Source organism: Protobothrops mucrosquamatus, unplaced genomic scaffold (genome assembly GCF_001527695.2).
Source record: "Protobothrops mucrosquamatus isolate PMUCROS unplaced genomic scaffold, P.Mucros_1.0 scaffold565, whole genome shotgun sequence".
NCBI lineage: Eukaryota > Metazoa > Chordata > Lepidosauria > Squamata > Viperidae > Protobothrops > Protobothrops mucrosquamatus.
In genome coordinates this window covers 181,869-206,710 of record NW_015386868.1, presented here as the reverse complement: position 1 = coordinate 206,710, position 24,842 = coordinate 181,869, and the positions used below count along the sequence as shown (strand labels likewise).

Genomic DNA, 24,842 nt, shown 5'->3' with positions numbered 1-24,842 from the left:
GAAAACCTGTACTGGGGGGTGGGTGGGTGGGAGGGGGGAGCCTACAATTTGAGGCCATTCTTTGTATTTCATTACACATGATAGGAATGTGCAGTGTAGGTAACTGTTAAAAAGGAAGCAATACGTCAAGAATAATCAAGAACCAGGACAAGCTATATTTGAGTAAGTTTTGGCCAAGTGACTAGAAATCAAAACATTGGGGAGAGGAGAAAAAGGGGAAGTAAAAGAATATAAAATGTTATAATTTTAAAAATGTTCGCTCTTATAATCTTAAAAGAATAATTGTGGCATGCCGTATGTGTTTCAGAATCTACCTTAAGTCAAATCTCATTGAAAATGACAATGGGCCAATATCGGTGGGCTTTAATTAAAGTAATATGAATACAGCGGTGCAAAAGAATATCCATTACAGGCTAAGAACATCAAACGAAGCCTCTTTCAAGTGTGATTTTTTAAAGGAATGGGCTGATGAATTTTGAAAAGGAAAGATAAAGCTAAAAATAATGCATTTAAAATAAAGAAAATATTTTGCCTATATGCAGCATGCTCAATATCTTTTTCTTTTTCACAAAACCTTCTTGGGATTAGAGATGCCAAGATTGTCTGTCAGATATACAGTATTTCTGCTTAAGCTATATTAATTATCTCTTATGAAAACTACTGTATATCCTCTTTTATGATTGATAGGTGGCCCTCCTCAAAGGGAAGTCCTCACTATGTCAGCTTCTCTTGCTTATTAGAAGCAGAAAAGAAAATCACTATGTTTTATTTAGAGCTTGATTTTGTTCATACTAAAACAGCAACATTCTTCTCCCAGTCACTGCCAGCTGTCTTGAAAATCAGTTCTTCTTTCCTACCGAACATTTCATTCGTACTGTATTGGTCAGATAAAGAACGGGGCTCCTGAACACTTACTTTTATCACATGAACAGCTTGAGAATGGAGATAAATTCATGATTCATAAGTTCACACATATTCAATTTTGCATCTACTAAGATTGTTGGATGAGCAGGCCCAAAAACAGCCAGGGAAGTGATTGAAGCCTGGGAAACAAGCCCCTCGTCAGTCAACAAGAGTGCCGATTTACCACCAGCCTATCAAGTACTTAGAAGATGAGGTCTGGGCAGAACAAGTAAACAACAGCTAACGACTTAAAAGCCAACCATCAACACACCCCAATCAACGTCTAAAAAGCCACATACAACAGGCACCATATAAATACCACACAGAACTGCCCAAAATACATATTCTGGCTAAAGAAAAGTTCCCTGAGGATGTTCTCCTGCATGAATCCGAAAGCTCAGAGGACCAAACCTCTGGTCCCGGTGACCGACCCAGATTGGATCCTGCAACATTATCATGGGACACGTATATCCGCCTTCATTTGTGTTAAATTCATGAGTTGTTTCATAATAACAACTGAATGACAACTTGGTGCTAAGATAAAAAGTCAGAGGAAACCCTCTATTTATACAGCTCTAGTCCACATGGCATTTTGTCCTGCGTATCTGATGGGATAATCCACACAAATACTGTCATAAGGAGCAAAGCAGCAGTCAAAGAATGCAAATTTTCCTCTGAAGAATGACTGGGATGACCAGAGCCAATTATTGCACATTGTAGCTTATTCTTAAACAATAGTTTATGCATGACTTTTTAAAATTATATTGTCTCATGGTGGTAAGCAGACCTCAGAAAGCATTATTTCAAAGTAGCTGTTGTTATAGAAGCTCTTGAAAACGCTCTGTGAATTAGTTCTAATTTTTAATTTTTCCCATAAGAATAGCAGTCTTATGTCCAAATCAAAACCAATTCGAAACCTCTGGAAGCCCAGATATAGCAAGAACGGGTAACAAAGATAGATAGCTAGGCAAAGATAAACACATCTGTCAGTTCTGCTTTCTTACATTGCACTTTTAAAATATTGTCTATGATGAAACGTGTGAATTGTATTGTATGTGGGCATGTGGGCATTTCTTGTCTATCTGTATAGCCACATTCATTAAGTATAGATAAGTTTGGAAAGAGCCAAGTTCTATCTGTTGGAAACTATACAGTAATTTAGTACAACATTTGTTATATGAATGCACATGAATTGAAAATCAGAGCATTCCAAGCTCTTGGTCTAGACCAGGGGTAGGCAACCTTGGCTCTTTTATTACTTGTGGACTTCAACTCCCAGAATTCCTGAGCCAGCATGGCTCAGCTTGGAAACCTCTCCCTTTCCCCTCAGCATGGCTGGCTCAGGAATTCTGGGAGTTGAAGTCCACGAGTCATAAAAGAGCCAAGGTTGCCTACCCCTGGTCTAGATGGATGAATATCTGCTTTGCTTTCTTCTTCATGGTATTCCATCCCATCCCATCCCATCCCATTCTATTCCTCTAGTTCCAGTAACCTTTAAATGGGCAAATCAGACCATCATAGGGCAACAGTTTTTGAACCAAGTACCTCAAATTAGCTAACTTATAGAATGCATCCCATGACCAAAACCCATGATTTCCGTGAAATTAAAATTCAACAAGTTTTATAAAACATATTACGATATAAACATTATTATAAAATAGGTTATGACATAATACAAAATGTCATAAAACATACCCTGTGCTGATTGTTACTGTGCTACACAGTTCAACATGGCCTATTTTCAAAGGAATTGGGACAGTTCGCCACGGCCATCTCATCCCAGCCGTCCACAGCGACTCGGTCGAGCCAAGTTGTCCTTGACCCATTTTCAAGGCAGATGCATCTCTGAATGTATCCTGAATTTTTAAGAACTTTTCAAGTATATTAGAAGCTCTGCTATTATTAAAGGCACTGAGGAATTTGATATCTCTAAAATGATGATCCAATGGGTCAGTTTGTCTAGTTCAGACATGTCAAACTCGCGATGTCACGTGATGTCGCGCAACATATCGGGACAGTTTTGCCATTGCTGGCAATGGGGTGGACACGGCTTCCATGTGACGCGTCTGGCTCGCGGGCCAGCAGTTTGACACTCCTGGTTTAGTTCTACAGCAGGTCTATTTTTTTATTTCACATGTTGCTCATTACATTTTAGGAAGAAATTGGTTTAATTAAGACTTCCAGGCTCCTACGAAAGAAATGGGGATAGTTGATTAAAGGCCAGTATGATATCATATCAAGCTTAGGCACAGAGCTTACCATTACCATTAGCTTAGGTACAGAGAGACTCAAGAGTTTGTCCATTCTCAATCATAGGCACTTACTGAGTGACTTTGTACTAGCCATGCTCTCTTAGCCCAGCCTATCTCATAGGGTTGCTACAGAGGAATATCAGTATGAATACTATGTATTAATATGTACTTTGAATTTCAGAGGTTCAATGCACATCTTCTGAAACTCCATATCTCACGTTGCAAAGATATTAGTTCCCCAATTGGAGAACTACCTATCTATCATTGGTAAACACTAGAGAAAATCTGATTTTTTCTCCACACCTGAAAAAACACAAATTTGTCAGGAGCACTGACTGACCTTTATTTTTATTTTTTTTTGCCTTTGTAGCATTTCATAAGACATATTTAGTTCTCTAGCTAAAACAGAACTTCAGGCTTCTGGTTTATTGCTCATACATAGAGCCTCCTATTAATAATCCCAAAATGTCAGTGGCTGTCCTCATACCCCCCCCCCCACATCATTAAGCTCAGTCTAGAGATCTTGTTGCTGCATAATGTGTGTTTAGATTAGCCATTTATTATGCTCTATTTCAGCATTGAGCTTCTGTTTTAAGCCTATGTCAATGACCTTGATTGAGAGGTAGGGGACAGTACGGGAGTTTTGATGAAGATATATCTTAAACAGGTCTTTTTCACTCTGATGCTCTTCAAATATATTAATACTATACCTCCCTTTACCCACAGCCATCATAGCAAAACCAGATTGATGGGGGGAAATGTAGGGTTTAATGCCATTGTTTCTTGTTGTGTTCTTTCCCTGTTTCACTTTCTGAGAAAGAACACAACAGGGGATAAATGGCATTAAACCTTACATGAAAGCCAAGACTTATCTAGCTCTATCTATTTTTGAATTTTTTACATTGACTAATGGTGACACTTTCTGTGTACAACTGCAGTGGGTTATAAATGTGATTGACAGTAAGATAGATGAGAGACAGACACAGAGAGAGAGAGACAGAAAAAGATGGAAGAAAGAGAGATAAATGATTGATAGCTTGTGAGGTGAATGTCAAGAGATGGGCTAACACGCACAACCTCACTTCCCCCCAAATAGGGCTCTGAAGGGAGAATGGACATAGCTGAACTGGGGAAAATAGCTTTGCCTATACAAAGATTCCAGATAGCATACAACAGGAAGAAAACTGCCAGTCAAGATAAATGACACTAGTCTAAAAATACAGCCTAATTCTCAATATGGTGGCTTCTTATGTTTTACTTTTAAAAATTGTTATTGTTAAAAGTGAAACTGAATAAAAAATGCCTAGGATGCAAATAGCACTCACTTAACAACTACAATTGGGACTGGATGCTCCCTCACTAAGTGATGCAGTCATTAAGTGAAACATCATGTGATGACACTAGATGTACAACATCTGTTCCACTGTGGTCATTAAGCAAATCACCTATGGTCATTAAGTGTGACATTATGTGACCACAACTTGCAATTTACTGCCAGCTTCTCTACCGAATTTGCTTGTTGGAAGCTGGCTGTGAAACTCACAAATGGTGATCATGCAATTGCAGAGCCTATGATTGATGTGAATGCCTGCTGATTTCAAAGAAATGCTGCAATAGTTGTAAGTTCAAGGACTACTTTTTCAGCACCAACATAAAGTCCAATATGTCTATGGAGATTCTCAGTCACCCATGTCATGGTTGTCCCAAAGGTGCTTTTTCACGAGACAACTGGACTTTCTTTTTTCTCTTTGAAGACATTTTGCTTCTCATCCAAGAAGTTTCTCAGTTCTGACTGGATGGTGGGGAACGGGAGGATTTATATTCCTTGCAGGCAGCTGGTCATTTGCATTCTTTTAGAGAGTCGCTAATGCCACCTGGAGGCTTATCTGTGTTGTCAGGGTCACCTGAGTGGTGCAAATGGATGTGGAGCCTTCTTGGAACTGTTGAAAGGACTGTGTTGTAGACTAGAGATAGATGAGGGATACTCGAGGGGGAGGGATACAACATCATCTATCTCCAGTCTACAACACAGTCCTTTCAACAGTTCCAACAAGGCGCACACCCATTTGCAGGGGATTGGACTAGAAGACCTCGAATGTCCCTTCCAACTCTATTATTCAGTGTTCTAAATAACCAATACAACTGTTGCCAACACACTGAAAATTTTCCCCTTTCTGACACATTAAAAATTGTAAAGGGTGACTCAAAGAAACCATTCTTGGGCCATATGATTATAAAAACATAGCATCGAAATAAACAAGAAACAAAATCTATAGTGATAATTGGAAAGCCATTGTCATGCATGTCAATTGAACAGGCTCTGGACTAATAATAAAGCATGGCCTAATGACAATGAATTATAATGCTAAGTCCAGAAAGTATACGTCTCTGGCATTCTCAATGGAAGGACCCTGAAGAAGCAAACAGGTATCTTGGTTAGTTCTGCCATGTTTATTTATGCAGTATGAATCTTGTCAGCAGCCTGAAAATACTATCCTTTGCCAATTCATTGAACATTTTCTGGAGAAAAGCTTGTGGAGGAATTCCATTCTCTTAGCTAACTGTAGCTTATTTGCCAACAGAAAATAACTACCAAGTGTGGGTATTGGCTTGACTTATTACCTCACTGTGTCACAGGGTAAGAAACAGACTGAATTTTAAAAAGATACAGCCCTAGTGATGCAACCAGTGAGGTTTAATAGGTTAAGTCAAATAGTTCTGTACTATTTCAACCACCATCCCATTGGGGGGGGGGGGAACACCACTCATAAATTTATATCTTCTCCAGGCTTCAAATCTAATTTTAAGAGTTAGTTTGGCAAGAAGAATTGGACCATCTAAAGAAAAGTTTTGAATAAGAGCTCTTTTAATGAAAGAACTCTGTTGGTCTCCCAGAATGTATGCCAAAATTGTATTTTTCACTTCCATTTCCCAACTGCAACATACATACTCATCCAGTACTATTACCCCCCATCTCTCTCTTACATTTAGTCTTCTATCTCTTCTGAGAGACCTACTTATTTTCTGGATAGAGAAAAATGGGCCTATTTTTTCACAGAAATTCAGCATCTTTCTCCATTTCAAGATCAAGGAAACATATATTAAACTGACAATGTACCTGAAACCTTTTATAAACTCCAGAAATACAGTATATAACTTTAGTAACCTACCATGTATTATCTACACATATTGCATATTATTACAAACCTGGCAAATAAATATTCTTCTCCTTAGTTTGAATGTTTGCCTTTTATTCATATGAGCCCCAATCAAAAAAACAGGAGACTCATGTCAATGTTAGATCTAATTTCTAGGCAGAATCTTCTGAGTGTTACAATCCAATCTGCCTGGAAGGCATAAACTCTGCCTTTGCCACCTCGTTTTCTTTGGTTTACCAGGAGAACTTTACCATCTCCAGAGAAGCTTTCAAGCAATGTAATGGTATGGCAGGGTTAGCTTCACTTCTTCTGAATGTTTCTGGAGCACATGTGGCCCAGACAGATTCACAGAAGTAAACATGCTGAGCAGCTGAGGTGGTCTTCCCATGTATTGATGGCCACTTGAAATGTAAAGTAAATAAAATAACTTCTGAGACTAGCAGAAGGAATTGTTGGTAAGAGTGGCTGTGCTAAGAAACACCTTATAACTTACTGCTAATGCTAATGTCAGTTCACACACAGAGTAGCTAGATGAGCAGACGCTCAAAACTAACTTAGCAACTAACATTTTGCCTAAGATTTCCTCATTCACAGGATTTAGAAAACTGTCCTCACGTTTACACCTAAATCTCTTCTGTCTATCCTCCTCTGCAAAGTGAGAATATTTTCTTTTCCAAATCCTGTCCTCTGCCAAATTACAGCTCAGGTATAAACTTCCCATGCAATGAAAGATTTTTTAATCTTTTTCAGAGGTACTTCAAGTGACATACTCCAAAATGGAGTATGCTATTTTTTTCTGCCTAACAAAATCCTTATATTCTTGTTAAAACACAGCTACTGAAGATGGTGCTTGGGGATCAAAGAAATTCTCTCCTCAGCATGGGGCCTTTTAAGCTGTGAAATCTTACTTTCCCTGACAAAGTTTCACTGACTTTGAGGTGAAGAATGAAAATCAGAAGCCTCCAAGACTGGAGAAAGAGATCAGGGTGGCAAAAGCAAGCATAAACACCATTATAAGCCTTTTAATATCAATTACTATTATTTAATGGACAAGGGAGCAATTACTCAGAATCAGACCACTCTTTTATGGCATTATCTATCTGAATACATAGAATAATACAAAAAAATATGCAGACCAGTCTAAATCAATTCAGTATTAGGATGCTATATTCTATCAAAAGTTCAGTACATTGGTTAAAAAAAATCTCAGTAGTTATTATAATGTACAGTATATATTTTATGTGAATATTTGTCTATTAGACTCTGGCTTGTATTTATGATTCCTTTTCAGTTATCCCAAATATGTATACATATACATGTAGTGGGACTTATGGGGATCTGTAAATGACAATGGACAATCTTTTATAAATGAATATACAGTTCATGTAGTCCTTGACTTATAACCCCAACTGAGCTCACAATTTCCACTGCTAAGCAAGACAGTTGTTAAGTGAGTTTGGCCCCATTTTGCAACCCTTCTTGCCACAGTTGTGTGAATCACTGAAGGTGTTATGTTAATAACACCATTATTACATGAATCTGGCTTCCCCATTGACTTTGCTTGTCAGAAACTTGCAAAAGGTAATCACATGACTGTGGGACACAGCAACCATTATAAATATCATGTTTCCCTGAAAATAAGACCTATCCCAAAAATAACTCCTACCTTGATTTTTCATGTGTGTGCCTCATATAAGCCCTACTCCTAAAATAAGCACTAGTTTGCGACGAGGCACACGCGTAAAAATCAAGCTGGGGTACGGGTGGGCTGAAACTGCCCCATGCACCCCACACCCACTTACCTTAGGACCGCTGCAGCCAGGCCTCCCACACCCTGACACCTGTCACGCCACTGTCTGAGTTCTGCAGCCACTTGCGGCCTCATGCTACATGGACATCATGCTGCCACCACCACTCTCAGCAAGAGGCTGCAGGGTTCATTGCGCCGATCACGCCAGTGCCAACGTTCTTGGCAAAAGGCCACATGGCTCATGGCACCGATGCGCCGGTGCCACCAATCGCGGCAGGAGGCCACATGGCTCATCACGCCGATCACACCAGAGCCGCTGATCATGGCAGGAGGCCACAAGGCTTGCTGTGCCAATTGTGCCACTGCCACCGATCATGATCAGTGCAATGAGCCTTGTGGCCTCCTGCCGCGAGCGGTTGCACTGGCATGATTGCTGCAATGCACCACATGGCCTCTTGCTGTGAGCAGCAGCACTGGTGTGATTGCGATCAGTGCAACAAGCCACGTGGCCTACTGCTGCGAGCGGTTTCACTGGTTGTAACTTTGAATGATCACTAAACGAATGGTTGTAGGACAAGGACTACCTGTACACCACTTTTGAACTAAACATTATTTCAAAGTGATTACTAGCAGATTTCATAAGTTGCATAGTCATTCATGTGGTGAAAGCTTCTGCATTGGTGGATCAGAGGGTGTCATCTGAAAACAAATGCCTGACAGACTAATTCTGTGGTCCAACCCTTATGGTAGCTCTTCTCTAGCAGTTCATCTCCAGCCTACAAAATCAGCAGAATCATGTCAGTCAGCAGGATTGCATGCATGGGAGGAGGTGAAGAAAAGACACAATCAGTTTGTTTTGGCTTTAAGGGTGGCAACTAGGTACCCTAAATTGTAACCTTTGCCTGTCTTTCTTTTGGGCCTTCCTTAACCTGCCACCCTCTGAATGAGTTAACTCTCAGAATTCCTTAATCAGCATGGGCTAGAGCAGGGGTAGACAACCTTGGCCTAGAGGCTAGACTTGGGAAAAAAATAGACAATACCATTCTCAGTGAATTTAAAATGCATGGTTTTATTTAATGTAGATTTTAAATTACATTGTGCAAACACAAATATGCCTTAGAGCAGGGATTCCCAACCCCTAGTCCATGGACTGGCACTGGTCTGCGTCATGCCAGAAACTGGGCCAAAGTCCCATCCGCAGGATGCAGGCAGCACACAAAACCACACCCCCTCCAGTCCACGAAAAAAACCCTGTCTCTACGGAACTGGTCCCTGGTGCCCAAAAGATTGGGGACCTCTGCCTTAGAGTATTAGTTCTCAACTGGTGTGCCATGACACATAGCCATGACTTGACTTATTACTAATGTGGCAAAAGATTTTCTGTGCATGCTATTTTATTTTTCATTTTTTGTATTATAGCAATAGCATTTAGACTTACAGTATATACACTGCTTCATAGTGCTTTACAGCCCTCTAAGCAGTTTACAGAGTTAGCATATTCCCCCCAACAATCTGGGTCCTCATTTTACCGACCTCGGAAGGTTGGAAGGCTGAGTCAACCTTGTGCCAGTCAGGATCGAACTTCTGGCAGTTGGCAAAATTAGCCTGCAATACTGCATTCTAACCACTGCGCCACCATGCCTCCTTTTTATGTTCATTGTATACAATCTGTATATTCAGTAATGTTTGTATTTTTTTTTTAAATGTATAAGTTTCCCTTGAACCGTGCAGTATATGTTTAAAAAAACGTATATATGATCAGTAATTTTCTGGTGTACCACAAAGCAATGTTGTATTCAATATTGTGCCATGGATTCAGAAAGTTTGAGAACCACTGGCTTAGAGAATGACCAAAACATTATTATTCTATTTTCTAAATATACACAAATGACTGAAAAGAGCCATGCTATTTATGTTTGCAAAGCTGAGTCTCCTGAAATTTCAGAAAATCGTTTTCATACCTGGTAAGAAGACAAGGACATTCCAGAGAAACTGCTTTTAAAATGGAAGTGTAGTAGCAATTACATGTGATTTTTAACTACTTAATTAATTTGTGTATATTTGAACTAGGATGCATTAATATAATTGCATTGTTTTAGCCTTAAATGTCACATTCCCTTGTTGTAAAACATTATAAGAAAGCCCTGATGGTTGTTCCCCCATTGCTAAGTATAGTACCTATAGTTTGCTTTGAAGCAGATGAATAGAGGAGAACTTCAAAACTTTTTTCCTATTAGACCATTTATGTACTTATTTATTTTAAGACACATCACAGCTATATATTTAGTACTGTGAACAAAGTGCTTAAAGTGTATTCCAAAAACAGATAAAACTGTAAAAAATAAAATAAAAATAAATGTTCTAAAAGTCAATTTGTCTCAATTTCCCACATGCTATTATAAGCCCTTAAGTTTTCTTGACTCACATTTATAAAGAAAATTCATGTTCTCAACATTGGTTTGTGTAAAATCAGCTCGGAAAGGAAACCAGGGCTATGCACAAAAATTTCCAAGTAGAAAATGATGTTTTGTTTTGAGTTTCTAGGGAAATGTTTTTGTGTTTACTATAGTCTGATCGAACAAAACATGAATTCATTTGATGGCCATAGGGAACACTGGACCTCAAAACAAACATCTTGCTAAATTTTCTTTCACTCCATGGCTAGATGAATAGGTGGAATGAAGAAAACTGTGCACTGAGTGGGGGATCAAACAGGTTCTTGATGTACCTAGCTGACAATTTTGTCTTATAAAAGGTTGAGGCGGGAACTAGAGGAACAGCTATACTGGACTTAATTCTCACTAATAGGGATGAAGTGGTTGAGGGAGTAGAATTTATAGGAACTTTGGCAGAGATCAGCCATATCATACTCCAATTCACCATAATGCAACCACAGGTAAATGAACCAAGTCAGACTAGTAATTTAGACTTTAAGAGAGCTGACTTCAAGAAACTAAGAGAATGATTAGGAAGGATTCCTGTTTGGAAAATCCTGAAAAATGAGATAATAAAGGCCAAGCAAAAACATATCACAGATAAAAAACAAAAGACACCCAATCTGACTGGTATGGTTGCAGTCAGAGCTCTCTGATAAACTGGGGGACAAAAAGATCAAATACACACAAAAAAAGGAAAGAGGAGTACATAACTAAACAGAATGCCAGCAAGTAGCCCAAATCTGCAAGGAGGGAGTCAGGAAAGCTAAGGCCCAGAATGAGCTAAGTCTGACAACTCATGCCAAAAATAACTTTAAAAAATTATTTTTTTCAACACGTAAGGAACAAGAAGTCAAGAAAATGATAGATCCACTAATGGGAATAGTTGGCAGGAAGGTGACAGGCGGCAGGGAGAAAGCATAATTGCTTAATACTTTCTTTGCATCTGTTTTGACACAAAAGGAAGATATAACTCAACCTACCAAAAGCAGCACCAAGGGAGATAGAATAGGTTTACAAGTCAAAATTGCAAAGAATTAGTGATGATGATGATATCCATTCAATTGTGTGACTCTTGGCAATTCTATGGGCCAGATTTCTCCATGTCTTCTGATCCTGAAGGAAGAGATAGGTGGATAGAGATTACCTATCCACTCTGGATGACTACAAATCACTTGGATTAGATAGTTTACATCCCAGGGTTCTGGAGGAGCTGGCGGAAGTAATTTGGAGCCACTGAATGTAATCTTTCAAAGTTCCTGTAGCACAGGGGAGCTACCAGAATACTGGAAAAGAGCTGATATAGTTCCAGTCTAGAAAAAGGGGGGAAATGGATCTAGGAAATTATTGGTCAGTCAGCTTGACATCAATACCTGAGAAAATCCAGGAAAAGATAATCAAACAGTGGATTTGCGAGCACTTCGAAATGAACAAGGTTTTCCAGAATGGGTTTGTTAGAAACAGATAATGCCAAACAAATTTATTTGCTTTCTTTAATAAAGTGACTAAATTAGTAGATCAGGGAAATATTGTGGACATAATATACTTAGAAACTTCCTAACAGTGAGGACAATTAACCAGTGGAACAGCTTGCTTTCAGAAATTGTGGGCACTCCATCACTGGAGGTTTTTAAGAAGAGACTAGACAGTCACTTATCTGAAGTGGTATCAGTTCTCCTGCTTGAGCAGGGAGCTGCACTAGAAACCTCCAAGGTTCCTTCCAGCTCTATTCTATTCTAGATTCTACATGGCCTTCAATAAGACATTTGACGAAGTAGACCACAGTCTATGTCTTGATAAGATAGAACAATGTGGAATAGACTATACCACCATCACCAGAGAGATTCACAGTTGGCTGACCAACTGCACAAGCATGTAGTTCTCAATGGAATTACATCTACATGGAGGGAAGCATGCAATGGGACATCTCAAGGTTCTGTCTTGGGCGCAGTACTCTTCAATATTTTCATAATGATCTAAATGAGGGGATAGAAAGGAACTCATCAAATTTGCAGACAACTCCAAGCTAGGGGAATAGCTAACACTTTAGAAAATAGATTCATGATTCAGAAGGATGTTGACAGACTTGAGCACTGGGCCTATACAATGAGATGCAGTTCAGTGGTGAGAAAAGAAAGCTCCTCACTTAGGCAGGAGAACCAAATGCATAGGTTTAGAACAGGCAGAACCTGGCTCAACAATAATAACTGTGTGAGAGAGCTAAGTGTCCTAATGGACAACCACTAAATTATGAGGCAGCAGTGTGCTGCAGCTGCAAAAAAAGATAGCTGCATCAAGATCACAAAAAGTGATAATACCAATTTATACTTCACTAGTGAGGCCACTCTTGGAATACTGCATCCAGTTTGTATCACCACGATACAAAAAAGATGCTGAGACCCTAGAACAGACATGTCAAACTCGAGACATCACGTGACGTCGCGCAACGTATCGGAACTTTTTAGCCATTGCTGGCAATGGGGTGGGTGCGGCTCTGGTATGATGAAACTGGCCCGTGGGCCGGCAGTTTGACACCCCTGCCCTAGAAACTCTGCAGAGAAGAGTGAGAAAGATGATAAGGAGTCTGGAGACTAAATTTTATGATGAAAGATTAATGGAGCTAGGTGTATCTAGCCTATCAAAAAAGAAAGATTAGGGATAGCTGTCTTCCCATACTTGAGGGGCTGTCACAGAGAAGAGAGGATTGACTTATTTTTCCAAGCACCAGGAGGCAGGACAAGAAGTAATGGGTGGAAGCTTGTTAACTAAAGAACCAACCTAAAATTAAGGAGAAATTTCCTGACTGTGAGAACAATTAATCAATGGCACAGTTTGCCTCCCAGAGTTGTGAGTGCTTCATCACCAGAGGTTTTCAGGAATAGACAAGACAACCACTTGATAAGGTCTCCTACCTTGAGCAGGAGGTTGGACTAGAAGACCTCTGAGGTCCCTTCCACTGCTATGATTCTAAGTTCTATGATATACACTACCAGCCAGCCAGCCAGCCAGCCAGTCAATTTACAGAATGTAGCAAACAGGCAAAAGAACATTTTTAAAAATCAAAACAAATCCTCACAGGCACAACTCTGCTTTCACCCCTAGAAAATCCCTGAGTTTAATTTAAAATCTGTTATCAGATACTTCTCTCTTTTTCCTCCTCAGATCTTGGGACTCTGAGCCAACACTTTGACAAGATAAAATAGATAATTGTTTTAACTTTCCAATCTAGTGATACCATTACTGCCTGAAGACAAACAAATCCAGCCAGAAAGGCAGACATTGTACATCACACTTTTCCAATGAAATTTTCTTAATGTTTTCTTTTTGAAATCCTCTTAGCCAATTCTTCTGCAGGCACTGCCACCCTAGCCTATTTAACAAGATTAAGCTACCGTTTAGCATGCTCCCTTTTTGCAATCTGTCTGCCAAGCACAGCCTCAGTAAGAGCAACTGATGGCTATGGAGCTTCCGAATTGCATGAATCACATTAATATTGAAGCTACAAGACCCAAAAGCATGTACGCAGGGCAACGCGCCATACTTGAACAATGCAGCTTCTTTGGATTTTTAAATGCATCTGGAAGCTCAACATCAATAGTTCACAAAAGTGAATGTGCACACATATGCACACCAGTGCCAACCAAACCAACCCTATATTGTAGCCTTTGCGTTTTGCAATCTAAGTAGCATTACCAAAACTACGAAGCACAGATGTTTCCATGGACACCTGTATCCTTTTCACTACCTACATTCCAGGTAGTGTTTCCCAGGTGAACCCTAGATAACAGCAATGTCTTGCTGTTGGATGCAGCCTTCTCTTTCTGCTTCACCATCAGCTTCGCTATCGCCTTCCTCTCCAGATTTCGCTCCTATATTACCCCATCCAATTTAAACTGAGAGCACCAGGGATTTGATTAGCCCTGCAACCCAATCACAATCACAAATTAGCTAGCATCCCAATCACAACCCCTAAAATAGCAGCTCAACCACATGCAGACCTTGGGAATAATCAGAGCGGTCGAAGCAGCTAAATTTTATCCCGAGCTTGAAGCAAAATAGCTTATTTTGGTCTGACCTCAAAACAAAGACCTTGGAGCATATATATTTTGTTTCAGGCTTAGAACACTTCAAAGAGACGTTCTGAGGTTGGATTACTTCAAGGTCTACTAGTTTTCTGTAAGAAAAATTCCTACGGAAAGCAACAGTTGAGAGATGGACCCCTCCCCCCAGATTATTTCCTGAGCATGTCTTCCCAAGGAAGGAGAGGTTTGCAATCTATACCCTTGCTGTAAATACGGGTATAGTTTAGTCCTAAGCTTGAGCAAGAAAGCATAAATAAAATAACAGGTTGAGAAAGATTTGTGACAGCTACATCCAAGCTAGTGCCTCAAATACTGCATGGAGAGATTCCAGATTCCATAGTTCTCAATCACTATGGCCTATAGAAACTGAGAGATAATAATGGGTGAGCCATCCAACACATTTAAAAGGTCAAATTCCAAAAGATCTCCTGTATGGAGAACTAGTGCAGGAAAGTGCCCCAGAGGGAGACCTGAGCTCCGATATAAGGATATCTGCAAGAGGGACCTAAAGGCCTTGGGAATGGACATTAACAGCTGGGAATCCTTGACCTCTGATCGTTCAGCCTGGAGGCTAAAGACGCAGCATGGCCTTCTCCAATTTGAAGAGACACTTGTGCGGCAGGCTGAAGCAAAGAGGCAGTCCCAGAACCAGCGAAATCTGGGGGCTGGACAGGGGACAGATTGTATCTGCCCTCAGTGTGGAAGGGACTGCCATTCTCGAATTGGCCTTTTCAGCAACACCAGATGCTGCCTTAGGACCTCATTCCAGAGCACGATACCATGGTCTCTCGAGACTGAAGGATGCCAATGATGACATTGGGGGAAGTTAATTTGGACGTGCAGTCAAACAACATAACAAATTCCACTTTTAGGCCAGAGCTCTCTTGTGGTTATAACTGTATATGGCTCTAGAAACTGAAAAATCTAGATTTCAGTGAAATGGGATGGTAACCCCAAACACCACCAGGAAGTAGCAGATAAGTAACTAGGTGGCTCTTGTGATAATCCCTAGTTACTACTGAAACAAATATTCCTCCCCTTATTTATGTATAAATGTAATCTCCTGCCTTTCATATAGGAATTCAGAGCAATGTATAGATAGTGATGCCTCCTCCTGCTTTTCCCCATAATAACACCTTGTGGCTTTCATTAAGGAATGGCCCCCACTTTCAGCTTCCTTTCACGTTTTTCTCATCTGGGATAGTATCAATCGATAGATGAATTAACGGAAGGTGAATCTTTAAGGACTTGTGAAGAATAAAGGGAATTATGGCAGGAGCAAAATGAAGACAAACTGTACTAAGTCAAAACACTATTTTCCCCAAACGATGATGGGAAGTAAAACATTGTGAGCTGCACATGCTAATAGAAAGGAAGACTAGCACTCACTGTTACAAATGTTCAGCTGTGAATCCTGAAAAAACCAACAACTGAGGAGTGAGTGTCTCAGTTCTGCATTTCAATATCATATTGAGATGTTCTACCTGGGGTATATGTGGCTGGTATATGAGAAACAGAGGGCTATGATCTTCCCTCTCCTCCCCTCCCCTCCCTTCCCCTCCCTTCCCTTCCCTTCCCTTCCCTTCCCCTCCCCACCCTTCCTTTCCCCTCCCCTCCCCCCTCTCCTCTCCTAGGTTTGGGCAGGGAGGGTTCTGTGTCTTTTCTAGCTTTTCTTAATTACTATCAAGACCATGTTAGGGCTTAAACATGCTTTCATTGAAGAGAGATACAGAAGAGGAAGGGAGGAAGTTTGAGGCACATGTGGGTTTAAGGTGTCAGATTGTCTTCCCATTACTAAAATAAATCAAATATAGTTCATATCTAATCCAAGTCAGATTGGGGAACTTCTTTCAACTACAAAGAAAGATATAAAGCCCTCCATTTCATTTAACGTGCGTTAATGAAAGCTTATGAAATCGATACAAATCTATTACCTTTGTATTTTGTCACCACTGCTGAATTGATGCTATGAGGCTCTTGGAAAGTGACAGTGAGTGATGTGCTGCTTGTTACCATAAGGCAGATGTTGGTTGGTGCCTCGGGGGCTCCTGCGAACAGAGGAAAAACACTGCACTCCATGCGGAACAAATACTTTTCCAACCCTGCCCTGGGTCATTGAAGAAATGAGTCGAAACCGTGCAACCTGGGCGAGCTTTCTACTGAAGTCGCTTGTGTTTGTAATGAAAACAAGGCATCTATGCTAATGAGACTGCTTGACACCATTGGTTTCCCTTGTTCTCTTCGTCTGTTTGGGAGAATACAGCGTATCTTTAATGGCACGTTCTTATATGTAAGCACAGTACAAGATTTAGAATATCACCATCAGACATTTCCTCAGTCACCCAGGCTCTGCCAAGGGGACAGAATAATGGAAGAGCTAATTAATTTCAATTTGCATTTAGAATTATTTAGACACTGATTGTGCTGTATGTTTAGATATCATTTATTTTATAACTTTTAAAAACAAATATAAGAAGCTGTTTTTAATGCACGTTTGTGAATTTGTCAGTCTGGCAAAGTTTTAGCAGTTAAAACTTTCCTGCGTGTGAAACATAGATTATTTGTTAAAGATTTCATATTTTCTGACATCATGACTGCACTGGATATGAAACGTATTTTACTATATCGCAAAGCAAGATGTCCTTCTACTGTTTCAAGCTGGTTCCTTAAGAAGGTCTAATAATAGTTGCTAACCTTCCTTATGATAAATGTCCATCTCTACGAATAGACAACTGAATAATTCTTTTCTAATCCTGCGCTTGTCTTATTTTAAGAGCAGGCAGGTTGCTGTTCTATCTGTAACCCATTTGTCAAGCCAGGTTAGTTGCTCAACTGAAACACTAAGGAGAAATCCCTGGAAACCCAGTCTGTGTTATGAATTATTTCTGTTCTACACATTTCACTCATCCAAACATTTCTCCCCATGGCTCTTACTGGAATGTTCAAAGCTGGACTTCATGCGTTTGTAAAGCCGGTATCTCCACTCCCAGGCTTTCAGCTGCTTCTCCTTCTCAGAGCTGTCTGTGCCGAGACTTTCACTCATGACTTGTGCAGACAGGTCACTCACCCGTTGCTGAGCTTCTTGGACTAAGTTGCTCAGATGGACGGATCTGCCTTCCACGCTGACAACTGCTAGGAAGAGGAACTGGGTTAAGTTCCGGGACTTTTCAAAGGAAAATTTGGAAGTTAATCAGCTTTGAGGACAGAGGAGTTTATACGAGATCATATATGAGAGAATACAGTGTATGAGAAATATGGGTACTTTAAAAAGTATTACCCTGCATCCTTGTGGGTAAACCCATGGATGGAGACCAGTCTGTTACAATAACCTGTAAAGGTGTCATCTACTGTTCCAGAGAGAACCAACTGGTTCTCAATTAAAATACGGGTAGTCCTCATTTACTGACTACCAATGGAGTTGCCATGCAGTGCAGTTGTTAAGTGAAATATCATGGGACCCAACTTGCAATTTTAGTGCCAGCTTCTCCATTGATTCTGCTTGTTGGAAGTTGATGGTGAAGCACACAAATGACAACCGAGTCACCATGGGGTGTTGTAACAGTTGGAAACACCTGCTGTTGTATAGTATCTGAATCTCAATCAGGTGGCTATGGGGATGCTGTCATGGTCATAAGCGCGAGAACAAGCTGCAAAGTTATTTTTTTCAGCATTGTCATTAACTTCAAACATTATTAAACAGGGCAGTTGTGAAGTTGAGGTCTTACCTGTATGTGGATGAAAACAGTACACATAACATTTGAATTTCTGTCTTCTAGATCTGTGGTTGACCCTTAACACTTTGCAGGGACTAATAGCTGGTTTTCTATCTACAAAAATGAGCATCTTCTCAGAGATGCGTCCCTGAATCTTTGGCTGAAATCCTTCTTTGGTTCTAGCCTCAGTCAGTAATGCTCAAAGATATGGCTCTGCAATAAATTTGGGTAGAGGAATTTTGAGATGATGTTTGGAAAAGTATGAAAGAACCATTAAGAAGGGGACTTGAAGGAAGGATTGTACAATCCAGAAGCAAGTGTGAGAAAGAAACTCAAAATAACTGTGTCTTATTTATTTATTTTTTAGCCTAGATGGGACAGAGAGAAATTTGGACAGACTTTCAAGATTCTGTTATTATACTTTCATCAATAATGTTCCTGGAATCCCTGTGATGTTTGTTTCTTGATTTGGCCTCCTTTGAAGGGCTGATAATTTGTTACATTGATATGTTGTGCAGTTGTGACCTATAGGGAACTGCAACGTTGTTGCTGCATCCTTAAACAGCTTACTTGCCACTCCATGGAGTTGGCTGCTTTTAATATTGCACCAAAAAAGCAATTATGCGACCGTTTTAGCACAGGCCACATTTTTGCTTTCTGGATAAATGATTATTTAAAAAACAAACAAACAAACAACCAGACTGTATTAAAGAAGATACTAAAATATAGTTGAGTTCATGTGCAAGAGGATTACAGCACATAAATGTCATGTGGAGATTGTTCCAAGTATATACTAAACCATTTTTTCTTTATTTGAGTTGATACATTTCATCTGTAAGATTTTGAACTCACAATTTATATACATTAAAAGCACCTTTATGAAGATAATTCCTTTTCCTAACCTTCTTTGTTCAAATTACTGATTTACAGAGACTACTCTAATGCATTTGACCTGAATATCATCTCCCTAAAGATTTATTAGATTCAGCATTTTAAATTGTCTACGTTTTGCATTGTAATATACAATATATATTGCATTGTAAAATTGTAACTCTGGACCTTGCTTGTTATGTTTAAGACCACACTGATGTCATTTCTGATGTTAAATTTACAACAATAATTTAAGTTAGAATAAAATGCATTTTAATGAATTGTAGGAATTTTTCAAAAATTATTTTTCTCATTTTATTGTATAAAATGTTTGACAAAGCACAGTAGTACTTTGTTTAATTTGGTCACTCTGTTTATAAACCAGTATTGTTAACTTACTATGTTTGCAAACCCACCAAATGCTGGTTATTGAGTGATTAAAAGACTTTTAAACAGATATATACAGAATCCCTTGGCAGTTATTTAAACTATAACCGCACTCAACTGTCACGAACAATTTATGGTAAATGCAAATACCCTTTCATTTCTTATAGAAACGTGTCTTTAAATACTCTGACAACTTCTTAAATATTTAATGGTATTATAGCAGGGTTTCCAGAGCATGTTAAGTCATGGTCTATTTTAACTGTAGTTTGTTGAATAAGCCAAAATAAATAGGCTCACATTACACGTGAAGATGCAAAACATAATATTTCACCATACAGATACAACCGTTCATTTAGTGACACTTCAAAGTTACAACAGCACTGAAAAGAGTGACTTTGGAGTGATTTTCACACTTACATCTGTTGCAGCATTCCCCACGGTCACGTGATCAAAATTCCGGTGTTTGGCAACTGGCTCTGTCCCGGGGTCATGTGATCACCATTTGTAGCCTTCCCAGCCAGCTTCCAACAAACAAAGTCAATGACGGAAGCCAGATTCACTTAAGGACTGCATGATTCACTTAACAATCGTGGCAAAAAGTTGTAAAATGAGGCACAACTCACTTTGCAACTGCCTTGCTTAGCAACAGAAATTTTGGGTTCAGTTGTGATTGTATGCCGAGGACAACTTGTACGGGCTGAATTTCAAAGCAAAGCAAAGCAAAGCAAAGCAAATTGCCACATAAAGGATTAGCTCACTGCATCTAGTTCAGGGGTAGGCAACTTTGGCTCTTTTATAACTCCTGGACTTCAACTCCCAGAATTCCTGAGCCAGCCATGCTGAGGGGAAAGGGAGAGGTTTCCAAGCTGAGCCATGCTGGCTCAGGAATTCTGGGAGTGGAAGTCCACGACTCATAAAAGAGCCAAAGTTGCCTACCCCTGGCCTAGTTGATACCAATTTGCATCCCATCTTAGCTATCAGCTTTGGAAGAAGGACCCCACTTGCAGTAGTGATCTATTTATAAAATTCTCCTCTTCAGATTTCCAATGGATGGAGATAGCAAATGCAAATGGTGATCAGCACAGTGCATTATTTAACCACAGAAATGAAGTGGCTATAGGTACCTGGCCTGCATTCACAAGCATGTTTGCATTAAAGACAGGAAATGAATACTCATTTACGATTGCCCCTCCATGCCATCAGTCTGCATTTATTTATAGATGGTCAATGAAAAATCAGTTCAGTCGTGTGTGTTTTTTTTAATTGCTGTTTAGAACACTCCAGGCTGTGTTTTCCTGTAGATTTGTCATGCCTAATGAATGTTACTTCAGCCGTCAATCATGTCAATCACGTGCTTTATTCCCTGTCACCCCTGATTCTTTTTTTTTTCCCTCCAGTCACGAACCATGACAGAAAAATAAACAAATAAATATTAAATGACACAACTCTTTTCACTGAACAGCTACAGTAACCAAGGAGAGAGAGAAAATCTCCCAGGAAAGTTAAAGGAGGCCAGTTTTTTTTAAAAAAAATGCCAGGAAATTGTAGCCTCAAGGTACAAATCCCTGGAGCACAAAGACAGGCAGATCCATACTAACTGTTATTAATTTAACTAACTTTAAATTAACAGCAGAGTTTTCTAAATTCGAGCTCTTGAAGACATGGTTTCATTATGGGACTAGAAGACCTCCAAGTCCCTTTCTGACTCTGTTATTCCATATTCTAAAAGTTCTAAGTAAGATGTCAGAATTTGAGTCTCGGTTTAAACTACTGTTAGCTAATTCCACAAATCACATGCTCTCCCCTTGCAAGCACACAGACAAGGGGGAAAAAATGAGGTGGGACGGTTCCCTGAATGGAGACAGTGGGCAGTGTCATCAAGCAGGTGAGCTGTTCTTCAGGTACTCAACAGGCCTGGCTTTGGACAAGGGTCAACCGAGAGCAGTCTGTGCTGTACCACAGGCAAGTTCAAAGAAGACCTGTGGTTGATGATGGTTTATCTTCCAGCCAGAGCTCAGGTATCCTCTCTGGGGTCCAATGAACCCCAAACTCTCTCTCTTGGCTCTAGGTTGTCTGCTTATTTACAACTGCCATTGCTTGGTTTCCTGTGAGGTTTGTTGCTATTGAAAATGAATGCATCCTATGGGCAGTTGAACTTACTGAGGGCTGTTTTCAGTTCTAGATGCCAATGAATTCTCGTCTCAGGTTAGTCTGGTGATGGTGAATCCACGGGGAGCTCCTTCTGATATGACTGAACCCCAGACAGCTCTGAGGCACCAGGGCTAATCAGAAGCAAGGTTTGGTCACCTTTAGAGGACCCCGGATCCCCTGTCTCTGAATTGATGGGAGAGGGACTGTTGTAAAAATTTGATAAATAAAATAAAATGACACATCATTGTTCCTGAGATATACAAACACGCACACATATATACACACAAACACACACATGCAGACATATACACCCACATCCACATCTACCCATACACACACACACACACCCATATAAACAAGCACCCATACATATAGACACATACAGTAGGTAGGTAGGTATTCACATACAGGTAGTCCTCAACTTACGACTGATTTTCACACTTACGACCGTTGCAGCATCTCCATGGTCATGTGATCAAAATTTGGGTGCTTGGTGACTGGCCTGTACTTATGATGGTTGCAATGTCCCAAGATCATGTGATTACCATTTTGTGACCTTCCCAGCTGGCTTGTACGACAGCAAAGCCGGTGAGGGAAGCCGGATTCGCTTAAGGACTGCATGATTAAAATGAGACACAACTCACTTAATAACTGCTTTGCTTAGCAATGGAAATGTTGGGCTTCATGGTGGTCGTAAGTCGAGGACTAATCTATATACATTCATACACACATACACGCATACATGCACACACATGCACATACTTTTCAAGCTGGCAGAATCTTAGATAAACTTAAAAGCTAAGTAGGGCCAGATTTGGATAAGAGACCATCAGGAAATCTGAGGGCTGTAAGCTAAATTGGGAAGTTGAAAAAGTAGCTTGAAGAAGGCAATAACAAACAGCTTTCATACTGTGATCTATGGACATATCCTTATAATTACAAGAATTGAAACTTCACTTGAAGGAAATTTATTTTTATTGCCAAATACAGGATTTTGCTGTACTAATAGGTAGCTCAAAGACTTTTTATTCATTACTGCTAAATAACAAAATCACGTGTTTGGGAGCTACATAATATTAAAAATACAAGTAGCCTTAAAAAGGAAGTGATTGTTTAGATTGTATTTTGCAAGCAATTTAAAAGGGGAGTTTTTCAGTTAGTATATCTCACCCAAGCAAAATTCTGCTGGAAGGGATTTTTGTCTAATCATTGAATTTTTATGTATTACCAGTTTTTGTTTTTCAACACATTATTTCAAAAACCATCTTTGCAATCTTTCTATATCTCTATGATTTATTCATCATTTGTATGATAGTGAAACTTATACATTAATATAAAAGCTCGTGCTCCATCAAAATTTTGCCAGCAACGCATTTTGGTACAATCATATGCCACATGAGAGTCTGGCCTGTGATACAAACTACTATTCAAAAATGCCCATTTGCAAACTTTTTTTTTTTACTGCAGTTGTGGCTTAAAATAACCTAGTTCATTAAATCCTTTTCTCCAATCAGATACGTACATGAAGATACTTTGAAGAGGTGTGACAAAAAAAGGGCAGTGTGAATTAAAATTTTACAGGTTAAGCATTTTAAATTTCTGAAATATATAGGGAAATGCTGCTTTATAGCATCTCACAGCACCACTTCCTTCAAATCATTAATCCCAGATTCAAATTTGGATTTGAATGAATATCCTTAAGATGTCCAGGGGGGCAAAAACGAGTATTAAGCTTGACATCCAAAGGAAACCAAAACTTTCCAGGCATATCTACAGGGCCTTTATTTACTAGTCACATTGGAATGAATGGATGATTTAAATGGTTGTTATTGCCTTGTTCCATTCTGTCCTCCTGCCAGGCCAACAGCTGGCTGCAACCACAACAGCAGAGTCTGTATGTTTTCTTCTTACAGAACTGGGGAAAAGGTATTTTATGACTAGCACTGTATTCCATTCATATCTGTTCAAAACAAAATTTCACTGGCCAGCTCTATAAATTATATTAGGCTACATTTGCTTTTAACTCTAGTTTGCCATGATTTACACACCACTATGGCATGTATGCATTGTGTTCAATTATTACACAGCTTGTGAAGTTATACAAGGCTTTTGGATCTGAATGCAAAAAGCATGTTAGAATACAGTGACAGGGGCATATAAGTAGTCCTTGACTTATAACCATTTGTTTAGCAACCTTTCAAAGTTACAACATAGCTGTAAACATAGTTCAATTAAAAAAAAAGGTCAATAATAGAATCATGATTGAAAATGGTTCCAAAAGACAGAATTAAAGAGAGGAATCTTGACCCCACCAAATGTAAAATGGAATGAATGGCACATACAAATCCTGAGGAAATACATTTAATAATAATTGTTTGGTATAAACACTTCAGCCTTTGAGTAGGCAACCATGGGAACATCTACGAGTTCTCCATGATCCAGATAGGATAGGATTCTTCTTCTTGCTGATTGATTGTATACAAGCAAAAATACAAGTGGCTTTAAAGAACCAGTGCTTTTTTGTAAAAAAAACCTCACACATGTCATACAACCCGCCTTGCCTACCCTACAAGGTTCCATCCCAAAAAGGTGCCGGAACTCCGTTCTGGACGTTCTATGACAAAAAAAAAGCCCTGTAAAGAACTGTGTGCTACTTCCCCTTTGATTCATTCAATCTTTTTAGTATGATTCAGCTATTTTTGCATCCTGCGATACTTACAGTGTGGACTCTCTTTTGCACCAACTTTCATGAGGATCTTGGCAATGGGCACATTATTCGTCAGGATAGCGATGTCCAGAGCTGTTAATCCCTCACTATTAGGTGTGTTGAGATCCAACTCCTCCGGTGTGTATTGGTAAAGAAGAACCTGGACGGCATCCAGGTCCTGTTGCTCCACAGCCTCGAACATGGCTTCGCAGCACTGGAAGTTCTGTTGGTGAAATAACTGGGTGTGCCTTACGGACTTTTACATCAATTTTTAAAAACGTTACACTAAAAAATATTATTTAAAGGATACTCAACATTTTTGTACATTTCAGTAACTATATGAAAGAAGGCAGCTAGACATTTGGTATAGGGTTGATCTTGAAAGGTTTCAAAACAAGATGCTGAAGCTCTTTTTCTGATGGATGTGGGGGGGG

At 39.6% G+C, this 24,842-nt stretch overlaps 1 protein-coding gene across 1 annotated transcript in view; it reads right to left on the bottom strand.

Annotated features, from left to right (window-relative positions):
* Positions 1–24,842, bottom strand: part of ANKFN1 (ankyrin repeat and fibronectin type III domain containing 1) — a 106,182-nt gene that overhangs the window by 71,947 nt on the left and 9,393 nt on the right. Inside the window, exons 2-4 of the mRNA XM_015817224.2 lie at positions 24,421–24,631; positions 17,515–17,709; positions 16,515–16,628 (exon numbers count right to left, since the gene is read on the bottom strand). Of these exons, the coding sequence (XP_015672710.2) occupies positions 16,515–16,628; positions 17,515–17,709; positions 24,421–24,631 (520 nt within the window). The remainder of the gene's footprint in view (positions 1–16,514; positions 16,629–17,514; positions 17,710–24,420; positions 24,632–24,842) is intronic.